The sequence below is a fragment of the Cervus elaphus genome, chromosome 15 (genome assembly GCF_910594005.1).
Source record: "Cervus elaphus chromosome 15, mCerEla1.1, whole genome shotgun sequence".
NCBI lineage: Eukaryota > Metazoa > Chordata > Mammalia > Artiodactyla > Cervidae > Cervus > Cervus elaphus.
In genome coordinates this window covers 57,028,022-57,043,564 of record NC_057829.1, presented here as the reverse complement: position 1 = coordinate 57,043,564, position 15,543 = coordinate 57,028,022, and the positions used below count along the sequence as shown (strand labels likewise).

At 39.8% G+C, this 15,543-nt stretch overlaps 1 protein-coding gene across 7 annotated transcripts in view; it reads left to right on the top strand.

Annotated features, from left to right (window-relative positions):
• Positions 1 to 15,543, top strand: part of CPEB3 (cytoplasmic polyadenylation element binding protein 3) — a 191,094-nt gene that overhangs the window by 40,047 nt on the left and 135,504 nt on the right. For 4 of the 7 annotated variants that reach the window (XM_043926632.1, XM_043926634.1, XM_043926630.1 and 1 more), the window contains exon 2: positions 5,582 to 6,588. In XM_043926632.1, the coding sequence (XP_043782567.1) occupies positions 5,593 to 6,588 (996 nt within the window). In that variant the 5' untranslated portion in view covers positions 5,582 to 5,592. Of the gene's footprint in view, positions 1 to 2,626; positions 2,773 to 5,234; positions 5,370 to 5,581; positions 6,589 to 15,543 lie in introns of those variants that run through there. The other 3 variants (XM_043926633.1, XM_043926628.1, XM_043926629.1) reach the window with 2 other exon arrangements.

Below are 15,543 nucleotides of genomic sequence, written 5' to 3'. Positions count from 1 at the left end.
ATGATCATCCAATGATCTATATACTACTGAGCATCCTAAGGGCCAAAATGGTTATCTATTTTATACCACTTCCCATTCTTGCAGCTGATGAAAAAGTTAATTGCTTTTTTAATGTAAATAGAGAATAATTTTAATACTTAATCAAACCTTGGCTATTTTAGATAATCCAAAACTATACTTCATCCATCCATTCATTCATCTATTTATTCATTTATCCAGCAAGTATACATGGAGCACAGAGAAGGCAGTGGCACCCCACTCCAGTACTCTTGCCTAGAAAATCCCATGGACGGAGGAGCCTGGTAGGCTGCAGTCCGTGGGGTCACTAAGAGTCAGACATGACTGAGTGACTTCACTTTCACTTTTCACTTTCATGCATTGGAGAAGGAAATGGCAACCCACTCCAGTGTTCTTGCCTGGAGAATCCCAGGGGCAGGGGAGCCTGGTGGGCTTCCGTCTATGGGGTTGCACAGAGTCGGACACGACTGAAGCGACTTAGCAGCAGCAGCATACATGGAGCAACCACCAGCTACCCAGGACTCCTGAGAATTGTATTGGAGATGTAAGTAGGGAAAGAAAGGAGAAAAGGAAGCCTGGAAAGATGTATTTGACCCAAGTATATCTCAATGAATTAACTTTGCAATAATTGCAAAAATCTCTATTTTTAGAGCTTTCCATGATTATTCAAAAGGAGTCTGTGGTTAAGCTTTGTGACTTAAAGACAAAATTTTAGAAAGTGCTTCCTTTTTGGTTAAATAAAAAACAAGGGTTCAGGAGAGAAGGTCTTTTTTGGGAGTCTTCCTATAATTTATTGTTTGCTTGGTATGTATTTATACCTTGGTATATAAATGTATGAGTCATTTTCTTTTTAAATTTGAGTGTTTGTTTTAGGAATGGAAGAGCAGAGATAGTTCATTTTCAAATACAATAAAATTATGTTAAGTATAGGCAGTGCTAATTTATTTTTGTCATTTATCAAAGGGTCAGAGACCAAAATTTATTTTTCTTCATTGTGTATTATTAGTAGACCTGTACCTGGGATCAGATGGATTGATAAATGCCCAATTAAACCATTTTTAAGTACACCTGAGTAACGATTTTCCACCTTACCAATAAAATCTTGGCATATTAATTTTAAATAATCTTTAAAAATCGATTTCTTAAAACAAGTCTTCATATGGATTTTATGAGGGAACTTTTGTTTTTTTAAACTTTATTGAAGTACTTGAAAATGTAGAAGTTTGGTAGATTAGGGAGGTCTTTAGGAGTAAGATTAACTGAGTTCATCCTTACAGACTCTGGAATGAATATCGTAAGTTTAACACATTGGTGGAGGAAAAATTTTCTTTAGAAAGATAGAGGAAGGAAAAAAAGGGGGGAATACAGTAAGTTCATAGTAGGAATAAGAGGACCATTTATGTAGTTCTTTTAAAAAGAGCTTGTAGTAGATTGATTCAAAATGATTTTTTCTTCTTAAATTGTTTTGTTTTTTCCCTTGAAAATAAGTAGAAATAAAGACTGACTGCTGCAAATTGGTAGTCTCTGATAATACTACTTTAGTTCTAATTGGTGAAGAGGGGAAACAGAGAATTAAGATAGTTTAAAATGATGTTTGACATTTTTAGTTCTTAGTTCAGTCAGCACAGTCAAGTGACTTTATTCTGAACCCCTTGCATGAAGGGCATTGAACCAAATCCCACAAGCGATAATACCTTCTGCCTATGTGAGCAAACTGGTAGTTGAAGTATTGCTCTCAAAAGCTATATATAACACCAGTTGATGTTAAGATGTTGTGAGATTCCAGCCTTGGGGTAATGAGGTTAAGATAGGAAAAATGTACATCAGGGGAAAAAAAGTTTTAAAAGAAACTGTATCTACCTTCTGCTTTGAATAAAGATGTCACTGTCCTATGCAGTGAAACAATACACATGTCAAATTATTTTTTAATATTTAACTAAAACACTGTTTTAGCTTTAAAGAGTTGAATTTTATTTGATTAATCATTGTATGAATAATGCAAAGTAAACTTTAATTTTGACAAGTAAAATAAGGATGTGAATGATTTAGAGCATATCAGGTAGAATCTTGAAATAAGTGATTTGTACCTTCATTGAAAATCAAATAGAAATCTTGGTGGATAGATAATGTCCAAAATTTATGACTGAAACCTATCTTTAACCTGGCCTCCAAGGTTAATATCATATTTAATATTAAGGTACTTTTCATTTTATAATATTACATGTATTAAGTATGGTCAGATTTTAAGTATCTTTCCTAGTAGTCCATCTCCTCCCTTCTTTATTCTTCCCCACCCCACCTCTTTTGGTGTGCTTGGGTTCCTACTGCTGGCTACCCAGTCATTACCATTCTAATACCATTTAAGGTAGCTCCGCTGGGTTTATTTATTTGAGTCCTGTAATCCAGTTTCTCTTTTAACCTGGCTTCTGAAATCAGTTGACAGACCGGTTTATTTTTCTCTTAACAACTCGTGATTTAGATTGGTTAGGAAGATAAAATGTAATCTGGCACAACCTCTTTCCCTTGGAATCAGTATGTGAAAGGCTTCCTCCTTGCGTGGCTGAGCGTGCTTAAGTCGGGCAGAGTACCTAGTGAAGGACTTCAGCCCCCACAGTTCCCTGTGTGCGCATGCCCTCTCTTCTTACAGTTGTCAAAGTGCTTTTGCCAGAGCGGTCACATAATCAACGTGAAAGAAGAAAATAAATACTGTACACTTTTAAATTTTATCGATCCTTAAAAACTGGACCCTCAAAGGTAACTGCTGCTGAGAATTTGTTACTTGAGATTGGGTGATTGCATGTAAAGGAAGATCTATTGTGTGTGTGGTGGGGGGAGGGGAAGGAGGTATCTATTTCCCGGACTTTGCTGTAAATAAGAAAAAAAGAAAAAAAGACTAACAAAAACCCACCCAGATGGACAGACTGTACAAACAGTTACTGACATTGCATATTAACTTTGTAAATGTTATTTTAATCTATTGCTTATCTTTTGTTAAAAAGGGTCTTATTTATTATAGATGGGTCTTGACCTTGACAGAGTGAATTTATGCAGAAAGTGAAATTAATGTCTTTAAGAAATGTTAAGAAGAGAAATGGGTGTTCCTAGTATGATACAATTTCTTAAATATATTCATATTACTTATAGGCTTAAAATAGTCTGAGTCTAGCTTACTTTGTGGCTTTTTTTTGGTATAGGACAGCATTAATTTTTCCACTATAAACATATAGTTTAAAGTGAAGGCATTAACAGAAGGCATTGGTACTAGCATCAGAAAAGCTGAGTGATATTAAAATTATAATCAAATGCATATTTCAGCCATGATGATATGGCTATTGTAAAGACAATTCTAGCCCACTGGGAGAGACTCAAATCCCAGATTATAATGGTTTACTGCAGCACTGCTTAAACCAAGTATAAAAATGTCTCTTTATATGTCCGTTTTCTTTGGCAACAATAGAACTTTGTGTTGCTGTGAATCCAAGCTCTGCTTGCCTCTTTGTCATATTTACAATACTGATCAAAGTCATTATTTTAGACCAAGGGAATTAAGGAACACAAAACCAATCTTAAATAGGTTTTATTGGTAGTAGTTGGCCATTTATGATGTGTATTATATTGGCTTGGGTTCTTTTGGAGGGGTGGGTTGGGGAGGGAGGAGTTAAGGTGGCTGTGAAGCTTTTCCTTGAGCCCACTATTTGTCTATGTATGAAACTTTAGAATGAGATATTAACCATTTTGAAGATATTCTTCAATAAAATAGTATAACTACTTTTAATCCCATTTCTTAGTCTGACATATTTTGCTTAATAGTTAAGAGCAATAGCAAATCCATTTCCCAACACATTTATTTTACAGCAGTTATTATTGTGAGAATATCCAAAGGCAGAACTTCTGTGTGTATCTGAATGCCATTTTAGGAGTGTCCTGAGAAAGATGCTTCTCCATGTATCTGAGTTAATTAACTGTATTAAATATATTAATAACTCTGTAGCAATTATACTGAATCACCATCTAAAAAAATTATGTATTTGGTCATATGCACCTTGAACATCTCAAAATATTTGTTTTCAGGGTCTCGGCACTGTAATATTCATATATTTAAAGCAATTAACGTGTTCTAAAGGACAAATGAACTCAGTGATAACTATGGGTATGGAAATCTGGTTTTGAGCGATTACTATTTTCATCCTTGAATGATAAAACAGGCTGTATGGCAGAGGTGAATATAGCCCTTCTATGCGAAATGGAAAATACCATACACTCCTTATATGGCTAAATGAAGCAGTGATGGCGATGCACTATAATTACAATGTATGAGAATTTGCGACTTTGTACTGTGCTATTTTTAACACGTTAGCTAGCATATGGTAATTCAGGGTCTTCAAACCATAATCTTTCACTGTTAATACTAGTGATAAGAGAATAGGTTCTAAATTTGCCAAAGTCTTGTGACCAAGGCAGCAGCAGGAGGATTCAAAAAATGAAAAATCTGGCAACCCCAGTATAATCTTGACTTCATACTTAAATCTGAGGGATTTTTTAAAGCCCCACCCCCACTTCATCTCATAGACAGTCCTCCGCCCCCCTCCCTCCTTTCTCCTTCTTCCTCCCTCCCTCCCTCCCTCCCTCCGCGTGTCTCTCTCCCTCTCTCTCTCTGACCTCAAATCCAACGAGAACATTTCTTCACTCTGCAGAGAAATTCTCAGGCTCCTGTTGAGACCTGAACTACTGAGATGCCAAGAAATCTCTTGTGCGGCAGAATTGGAAACGAGAACATTGGAGAATAAGCAAAAAAACACACCCATCTAATCCTTAGAGTAACAAGAAGCAAGCACTTGCAAATGTTTCAGTAGATTTTTACCTCTTTTAAAAGGATGTTGGTTTTTTGTTTTTTTTTTTAAATGTCTCCTAACAAAATGGAGTAGCTGCAGCTACTGGGAGGCCAGAGAATGGTTGTGCAGTTGAGTCCTCCTAACAAATGCCAAGGATTTCCTCCCTCGTGGTTCGCTGCGGCTAAATGAAACAATTATCGAGGCAAGAAGGCAGTTTGCTAATCAAGAGGGATAAGACTACTGTTTCTTTAAAGTGCCCGAGCGGGGAAGGGGGAAGAAAGGGTCGTGTGTGGTGTCTTTTTAACCTTGCTGAAGGACGCAGCTGTATTTATTGACGTATGCAAATAGCTGGGGGAGGGTGGTGCTTGGGAAAAAACAGGAACCAGAATCAGTTTCTCATTGCAGGGTGAACGCTCTGAGTTCCGGTGAAGGGGAAAGAGACGTGGCGAAATTGCTGTCTTTCTGTCTTATAAGCACATCTCTTACTAATACAGAAAAGGAATCTAGACATCAGAAAGGGTGAAGACGCTCTCACAGTATTTTTAGAGACTTTGCACGAGCTCCCCCACCCCAGCCCGACCTGTTCTTCTAAATGGGAGATTATGGATTTGCATTGCAATTGGCTAGTAGCGGTGGCACTGGATTTTCGCAACTAAAACACCCGCCCGCTCCAGCAAGCGGCATTAACGAACACACTGACAATAACGCGTTTCTCTTTTTTCCCGTTTCAGCTGCGCAAACCATGCAGGATGATTTACTGATGGACAAAAGCAAAACCCAGCCCCAGCCCCAGCAGCAGCGGCAGCAGCAGCCCCAGCCCGAGCCCAGCACCGCCGAAGCCCCGTCCACGCCCCTGTCCTCAGAGACCCCCAAGCCGGAGGACAGCAGCGCAGTGCCGGCCCTCAGCCCCGCCGCGGCCCCGCCGGCCCCTAACGGCCCCGACAAGATGCAGATGGAATCGCCGCTCCTGCCGGGCTTGGGTTTCCACCAGCCCCCTCAGCAGCCGCCGCCACCACCGCAGGAGCCCGCGGCGCCGGGCGCGTCTCTGTCGCCGTCCTTCGGCAGCACCTGGTCCACGGGCACCACGAACGCGGTAGAGGACAGCTTCTTCCAAGGGATCACCCCAGTCAACGGGACCATGCTCTTCCAGAACTTCCCGCACCACGTCAACCCAGTCTTCGGAGGCACCTTCTCCCCGCAGATCGGCCTGGCGCAGACCCAGCACCACCAGCAGCCGCCGCCGCCCGCGCCGCAGCCAGCGCAGCCCGCGCAGCCCCCGCAGGCGCAGCCCTCGCAGCAGCGCCGCTCGCCTGCCAGCCCCAGCCAGGCTCCCTACGCGCAGAGGGGCGCCACGGCGGCGTACGGTCACCAGCCCATCATGACTAGCAAGCCGTCCTCCTCCTCGGCCGCCGCGGCCGCAGCCGCCGCCGCCGCCGCCTCGTCCGCGTCGTCCAGCTGGAGCACGCACCAGAGCGTGAACGCCGCCTGGAGCGCGCCGTCCAACCCGTGGGGCGGCCTGCAGGCGGGCAGGGACCCTCGCCGGGCGGTCGGCGTGGGCGTGGGCGTGGGCGTGGGGGTGCCCTCGCCCCTCAACCCCATCTCGCCGCTCAAAAAGCCCTTCTCCAGCAACGTGATCGCGCCGCCCAAGTTCCCCCGCGCGGCCCCGCTTACCTCCAAGTCCTGGATGGAGGATAACGCTTTCCGGACCGATAATGGTAACAATCTGTTGCCATTTCAGGTAATGCTCCGGTGCACCTGCGTACGCCTTCCTTCCACTCCGCTCCCCTTTCCCTGTTTTCCCGGCCATTTAATCGGCCACTGATTGTGGGTCTTTAAAAAAGGCAGCGATTGCCAACTCCCCTGCCCTTTTCCGAAGCCTTCAGTTCACTGGGGGTGTTCCCCTCCGGGGACGAGGGTGGGGGAAACGTGACTGCTCGAGGAATCTTAGGTATGCACCCTGACGAGATAGAAAGGGGCCTTTTTCTTTTAGCCTATTTTATCTCTGCGTCGTGCTTCTGCCTCTTCTTTTGACCTTCTTTGACAGGAAAAGCTGCAAGTGTATGACAAGGTGCCGGCATAGTTCCAGGCTGAGTAGGCTGAGTGAGATTCCTGTCATTTTCAGTGGCTACACATTTCACGTTATGCAATCCTGGGCTGAGGGTGTCTCCGGAAAGCCGTCCACTCCCAAACCACTCTGGCCCTACTCTTCAAGGGGTTAACAGCCCTGGAGTGATGCTATTTCAGACAGTTGCATATGCTCAATTAAACTAATGTGAACACATGTGTTTATGTCTCGCTAAGGTGCTGGCATCATTAATAGCAATCAGCATATTGCCCCTGCCGGGAAAATTAGAATGTGAGATTCCAATAAACACTGGAACTGTATCAGGAACCAAGATGGAAGAGTGGAAATTCCAGGGGTAACCCTTCCCTTGTTATCTGAGTCTAAGAAGGGCTTAGAAATTTTTTTTTTTTTTTATCCGGAGGAAAGAGACAATAGGACGCGACCTTCAGAGCCATATTGCAATGGAGTCTATTTGCTAGCTAGCACTGAAATATTTAAAGCTGCAGTGTCCTTCAGTTGGGTTACTTAAGAAGACAGTGCAGATCAATTACACTATTTGAAACTGGGCAAAGTGAAAGTCTTGCAACTTTAATGAAAAATGAGCCTTGTGTCTTGGTGTTAAATGCCAGTGAAAAACTCAGGAAGTGCCCCAGACAAAAAGGTTGAATGGAGTGTCCTTATTCTGTACTTGCTTTCTGATCCAGTGCGTGGCCACATCAGTTGGCAGTGTGCTGGACATCTTGAGTTGGAAAAGGGTGGTGAGGGTGAGGGTTCACTGGAGGCCTTTGTTCTCAGGAAAACATTCATCCTTCACTTACAAACTGATTTGTCCATAGGCTTCTAGGCTTGGTTAAAAAAGAAACGAGTGAGGAGGGCTCTGGATAAGACCCAGCTTGGATCTTTGGATCCAAGGAAATGAAACAGAAATCCTTTGAGCATTGCTGAAAAATGGCAGAACCAACATTTGACAGAATTAGTTTAAAGCATCAGGTGCAATTGGAACCTGATTTTATTGCTCTTTACATTTCAGATGTGATGTTTGGCGTGGCTCCCATCCATGAAGGAGGAGGTTGGGATATTAAGCACATGACGCTCTAAGCTAGAGCAAAAATTTTTAACCTCGTCAGTTCAAGGGGGTCCCTGACACCCGTAAATTATGTGTATGAGAATTTTTAATGAGACAGTCTTACCAGATTTTTACAGGATTGCTTCAGGGATGGAAGAGTCCATTTCTCTATGTGCTTATTTGTGTGTGTGTGTGTGTGTGTGTGTGTTGGGGTCTAGACAGGCAGGCTGCTTTTGATAGGAGAGCCCCTCTTTTTCTAACAGTCTCTCTTTTTATTCTGATGCCCTCTACCCAAATCTAGTTTTAGAAGATAACCTAAAATGTAACAGAGAGATTTCGGGCCTGGAAGCTGATAGTGTAGACAGGAGCTATCTTTTTCTAAGAGTAGAATCTGAATACAACTAGGTTTTGATTAATTATTTCCAGAAATGGGGACTAGGGAGAGATTAAATCCGTAAAATTTCCCCCAAACTGATATTGACAAGTAATGTGGGGATTGCCAGTTGTTTCTTAGCAAAGCGTTTACCAGCCATGCTAATAAGAGCCAGATGGACTGGATTGAATTTGGATTCTTGTTTTTTCATCCCTGGTAGTGCTATTGAGTAGGGAAAGATGGCCAAAAGATTTGTAGGAGGAGAGATTTGATTGAAAATTGAGCTTTATAAATTTGGCCTTAGGAAGAATTACATGGACTTTATGTCTCTCTCTTTTTAAAAATTATTTAAAATGGAGCTTCAGGGTTTTGAAGCAATATTAGAACCAGATAGGAGTAACCTGGCTGTGTTTTGACTTGGAATATTATCAGACTAGGTTTCTATTGATAAATATATCAAGTTTAAAAAGACAAAAATACCTTGAGCCTTGAGTGCAGAAATTTATATGTTTCTGTATGTATTTGAATCATTTTTCTACAAAAAGAAAATGCCTTAAGTAGTTCTTAATGACTTTAAAAAATTATTTTGATAAATAGGACTTTTTTTCTTTAAATCTAGGAGTTTATTTCATAGAATACCAACTTAATTTGTTTTTATTCCACAGACTGTTTGAGCTAAAAGGGGCTTTCAATAGTGATCTACACTAATGTATCTTAATATTAAAAAAAAAAAAATCCTTATCTCCTGCCCATTCCCAACAGTGCTGCTTCACTCTTTTGCCAACTATAAAATAGTTTTTGGAACTTTTCTTCTGTGGTTTATATTGTGAAAGCAGTCACTGTATTTGAATGTGCTTTTTCAAACTACACATGCTTTCTTGTGCCCTTCCCTTAATTCTAACAAAGTTGATTGGTTTCTCTGCGTTAGGGTGGCTCCTTCCTTAGGGATTACTTGTATCTAGAAGCCACCTCATTTCTATAAATAAGGAAACTGAGGTCCTGAGGGGAAACGTGGCATAACTAAGGTACTAGCGCTTTGGCTAATTTTGTTGATGTGTGTTCTTAACTTCCCTGTAGCACTAGTCCTGTCAGGTACAATTTGTTTTAACATCAGGCTCTCTTTGGGCTCCATTCAAAGGGACTTACTTATGGAACTATCTCATCAGGTTCTCTATCTGGCTCTTAGTGGTGTACCACCCACCATCAGAGCTCAGGAGCAGTGAGTTACCCCACGTGGGGTATTATACTATGCTTCATTCTCTTATTTATGTAAGAAAGAGAAGCCTAGGTTTGTAAACGGACTAGAACCAGAGGTATTTTCTATATGTAATGAATTTGGGCTTAAATACCGTTGTTGTCCAGAGACATTTAGAAGGGACTTTTGAGAGCACGTATTTCACTACTCAGCTCATTTTCCAGAAGAGGAAATGAAAGTTCAAATGGCTTCCTCAAGTTCAGGTGGGTAGTTTCTATCAGAAGCAGATTTTGGAGGCAGATTGCTAAGTTCACATCTTAACTCTGCCAGTTCTTAGCCTTGTAATCTTGAATAAATTGTGTATACATGTTTATCCTCAAGTTTATCATCTGTAAAATGGAAGTAATGATAATTACTTGCTTCATAGGATTTCAGTGAGAAGCTACATATAAAGTGCTTAGCACAGTTCTTGGCCCATAGTAAAGTACCTTATAAATGTTGAATTATGATTATTGCTAATTATAATGGTGACCAGAGGCTTTGTATGATCTTATCATAGTGTGGATTACTGCTTTTTCATCCTGTGCAATCTGAAAAACCCCAAACTTCTGTGTAATGTTATTTAGTCTTTTTTTCATCTGTCTAAAGGTACTCTTTGGTTACTGTAACAATGAGGTGATTGCCCACTTACCTATGAGCGAGGCCCTTTGCTAAGCACTTCATATGTAGTTTCTTTTCGGAACTCCCTTAAAGCAGAGGATTATTATTAGTCTCATTATCCTGACAAATTGAGGGTTAGTGCTTTTACATTATTTCCTCACAGTCACATAGTAACTCCTCACGGTAACTGGCAGAGTTGGGATTTGAACCCAGGAGATCTGCCTCCAGAGCCTGTGGAGGTGTATCATACCTCCAGGACATCAGTTAACCACGCAGGAGACTGAGCGGCATCTGTGTTTGACTTTATGATATAGTTTGGAAATCGTGTTGTTAAAATATTTTTTTATAGTGAGAAGCATAGGAAGAAAAATACAGTGCCCATCCATATGCTACCATTTAGATTCAACAGTAGTTAAAATTTTCCCTATTTACATATTTACTTATTCTGTATATTTTTGAATTTGTATTTTTGGAGAAGAGTTCAAATTATATTCTTCTTCCTCTCTGCATTTTTATCTTTATCCCACCCATCTTTTTCTATCTCAGATTGAGAACAACTCTATAGATTTTATATTTTCTGGCATAAATCTACTTAAATGTAATTTAGTGTTAATTGTGCTGGTGGGTTGTCTATAACAGAGAAGGAAATTCCTTACATGAATTCATGGGAATATAAATTATTAAAAAAGTAAATATGCCTATGCATAATAAATTTTGAAGAAACATCAATATTTTCAACCTACCTATTCTGCTTTTTTTTTGAAACTGTCTTTTCAGGAGGTAAACTGTTTAGTTTACTCTTGCTTTTCAGTAAGGATAGTATGTATGGCGTAGATTTAAAGCTAGAGACCCTTCCATAGTTGGTTTCTTAACTACTGCTCTAATGCAAAACCACTTAAAGTCCACCCAATTCCACAAATTGTTTCAGAACTTATTATGGTATGGTTAATATGTATGCCAGAAAAGCCGCAGTATCTATATTCTATTTAAAAGAGGCATTGGTTAGGAAATATTGGAAGATTTTCTGTACTACTGAAAACATTAATATATAAACTGTATACTTTAAAATTGCATGTAGAAAAGGACCTAGCTTTAAACTTTTCATGACCTTGTAGCAAGTTGATATAAAAATATGCTCTCAGAATTGTAATGAGTTTAGATATCCTCTAAGACATAATTTTCTACTTAAATAGCTTTCTCCATTGGTTGGCCTATTTTGCTGTCTTCCAAAGGTTGCATAAGGGGTAATGCTTATCCACTTGGAGGATGTCATTGCTCAGATAGTTTTTGTAGCGTTTTGATCTGCAAGTGTCAAAAGAATGTGCTTAATATGAAATATTAAATTTTCATACAATATGAAAAATTTGATGAAACCTTGTGGATTTTACTGAGGAAGGGAATGGAGGGGAATATAGAGTAGTGGACAGCCTTTGAAGTTTGGAATGAGGAAGACGCTGGTTGAAGCCCCAGCTCTGTCACTGGTGATTAGAATCAAGTCATTTATACAATGATTTCTTTTTCCAAAAGTCTGCAAAAATGGAAAGAGAGCCTGTCTTCTGGGTTTGTTTTATGAGAGAATGTATACAGGTGTCCAGAAAATTAGATACTGGTATGGCTCTTAAATGTCTGCCTAACCACTGGTAACTAGAGACAGTTCGAGTTTAATAGAGGACATGCTTGCTGATAGCCAGTAGTCCAGAGTTAAATGCTAGTGGGCATCTGGAAGTGGAAAGGGCCTAGAAAGATGTGTCCAGCAGCGACAGAAGAGCAACGAAAGGCTGTGTGTGTGTTATGCTGATTGCCTGTCCTAGAAGCCAGTCATGGTGCTCTGAAGGTATAGGCTTATGTCACAAGGATGGTGTGTATTTGTAACTACCTGCTTCTTCTGTGGCTAAGTCACCAATGCAAATGTAAGATTTTGGTTGTTCTGCAGTCCCAAAGGCTCTGATCTGAAGCTCCTTACCACCACTACCCCGAAAACCACGCCGGACTCTGTGGGGAGCAGGATAGTTATGAGAAAGAGAATTCAGTATAGAGGCCCAAGTTTGGATCTTGAGAGTTGAGGATTATATTCTAGCTTCAAAGGTGCTTTCCCGGAGAGATCACTGTGCTTGCAGTAGAAGCCGGCTTCATAGGGAATTTTCTGCAATTGCTTCTTATACCTTGTGGGTGGCTTGTTCTGTGGGCATCTGTTACGCTTCAGTTCTGTTACATTTAGCTTTCATATCCTTCGGTGTTCATTACAAGTGTTAGGCATGTAAACTTCTTCTTAATGTGAAACCATTGTAATGTTTTGACCTAATTTGATGTAGGGAAGTAGTAGTGAATTAAAATAATACAATAAATTAGCATATTAGAATCAAGACCACTTTTCTTTCCCCAGAAGCACTATTACATAATCTTCAGAAATAATGACTATATGATATGAAATGTTATTAGCAGTCTTCAGAGTTAGAGAAACAGAAATGGGCACCAAAGAGCCTTTATATCATTTGAAGTGATCATAAAATAAATGTACACAGAAGGATAGAAATGTTGTGTACTGATATTGTTTTGATAAGACTTGTACAGCCAAATATCTTCATTCCTCAAGTGTTCAAACTTATTTCAAAGGCAAGGTCAAGTACAGGAGAAAAAACTTAACTCCCTATCTTTAGGAATTCAGTGCAGTGAATTAAATGGCCACTGTGACCAACTGAACCAGCATCTAGAAGTTCACGTGCACCTGACAGTAGGTGCTCACTAAATGAATGAATAAACATTTAAATACAAGTTGCTGTAGTTTTGTCCTTTCCACATGTTTAACATTTTCAAGACAACTTCTCCACTATAGCATTTCTCTACAAGGTGTTCATAGAATATGAAAACATAGACAAATGTACAGAATGTCATAAAGGATATCTTCACATAGTTTCTAGGCTGTGACTCTGTTTGTAAGTTTGGTATGCTAAGAAGTAAGCAAGGGTCTTGCTTTGACGTAAGAAATTTTTGGCAACCAATAGAGGATAACATTAACTTGTATCCTATGAACTAAATTTTTCTTTATTTCTTCACTATTAATCAACTCATTCTTTCGGAGTTAACTGACCCTGTCATGGTGATTGGTTTTATTCCTGTCTTCCCAAATCAAGTTATAAATATTTGAAGTGACCAGAATGAGGGTCAGAATACTTCTGACAATAACACTTAGAAGTATTAAGGTGACAATTCTTTGGTCTAAGAGGTTGACAGAGAAGTAGATTATAGTTGGCCCGTTCATCTTGTCATTCATTTGAAGATTGTGAGATTGGAAAGCAGAGATGTAAGAGGCAAAAGACATTCTATCTTAGGTATATGGTAGAGTTTGGGGACTAAAGGATTTAAATACTTCAGAGGAAGCATTTTAGTGATCTGACATTCTAACCCCCTACTCAAAGTCCAGGAGACCTAGTTCTTAGGTTTCAGATAGCCAGCAGTTAAAAAGGACAAGAAGTGAATGTGCTCAGAAGCACCTCTCTTTTGCAATCTGTTGTGGAAATTTTCCTTTCCTCTTTTGAACTAGAGACATATAAACTAGATATGCAGGGGATTAAAAATAGTGAAGACCAGTGAGGTTTATGAATAAAGATTGTGGGGAAAGGCCGAGAGACAATTTTTGGATCATGAATCCATTATTTATGTGTTTGCATTTGATTTTATGGGTAAACTATTCAACTCTTTGCCACATTGTTATTTAAAGTGATTATAATCAATGGTAGAATCCTGTGTTCAGATAAATAGCCTATGCGGTATTTTTGTTAATCACATATCTATTACAGAATTCCCTGATCAAAGAGATGGGATTTGTATTAAGTTTCATTTGGCATCTTTGTTAACAGTCATAATCCATGTACTCCAGCTTGTGGGTGTTGTATTATTTTTGATGTCGTCTCCAAACAGATTCAGCTAACAAATACAGGGGACCCTGCGTGTCAATCACTGGCCTCACCCTTTTCACATAAACTGTTTTGTTTAATCCTTACACATTCTAGTGAATTAGGGATCATCCTCCTCCTAAGACTCAGACTATCACCAGCCTAGTAAGGTGACAGAGGAGGTCTTCTGACCCTATGTCCACTTCTCTCGTTTTACTACACCTGCTTGTCTGTTACCACTTCACACTCTTTCAGTGTGCTGTTTCACTCTTTCCCCAGAAATTCCCTGATTCCCTTCATCCCTCATTTCCTGTAAGCACTCCTTACTCACTGAAATGAGGTGAGGTTTTTGTTTCCCCACACTAGAATGTAGGTTTCACAAAGACAAGGACCTTTTTCACTGTTGTGTTTTTGAGGTTGTAACGGTACCTGGGATATTTTAGGCACATGGTAAATATTTGTTGAATGATTCACATTTTCAAATGATCGATAAGGTATTACTGGTCATTTGCATGTAGTTAGCCCTGTAAGAGCAATTTCATCTTATAAACATTTAACTGGCTGCTACCCGAGGTCAGGCACTGCGGATTAAAGCTGAGCTGTATCCTGTCCTCACCCAGCTCCCTGACAAACGCGAGCTAAAATATAGGATGGTAAGTTTTATAATGGGGTGATATCATACAGCAAAGAGAATGTGTGGTTGAATCAGAGGAAGGACACATTAAATTGTGGATAGGGGGACAAGGGGTGGGCTGGAAAGGCTCTAGGAAAGTCTTTTGTAGTTAAAAATATTTTCAAATGTTTTCTGATTTTGAGAGTAATACATGTTTGTTATAAACTTGAGGGAAAAAGATTGGCCATAATTCTTTCACCCAGAAACAATTATTCTTAAAGTTTTGGCGCATTTTCTGATAATTCTGTCTTTAATGTATTATATGTATAGTATATTTTAAATGGTTGAGATGATTTTGTTGTAAATAATTTTATTTCCATATTTTTTTAGCTTTTCATACTATTAAATTTATAAACATTTTTTATTATTGCATAATAGTCCATCACAGGAATCCATTGCAGTTTAACAAATTATTTTTGTATTTGGAGGATTTCACTTTTCAGTTTTTAACTGTTAAACATAATGGTGTCATGAACATCTTTGGGCATTTAAAATTTTTATGTAGAGGTGAGTGGATAAGATTCCATAGACAGACCAGGACATCATGGTTGGCATTGCAGCAAAGATTTATTTTAATCAGAGGGAAAAACAGAGTCACAGGAAAAAACACACACACACAACATGGTGTATTGAGGAAGCAGAAGACAGCATAGCGGTGAGACTGGTGGGAGATGAGGCTGGAGATGTAGGTGGGGTCAGATCACAAAGGACATTCCAGCATTTCTGCGCCTTCATCTTTTTTCAGTAGGAACACTGAAGGATTTTTAA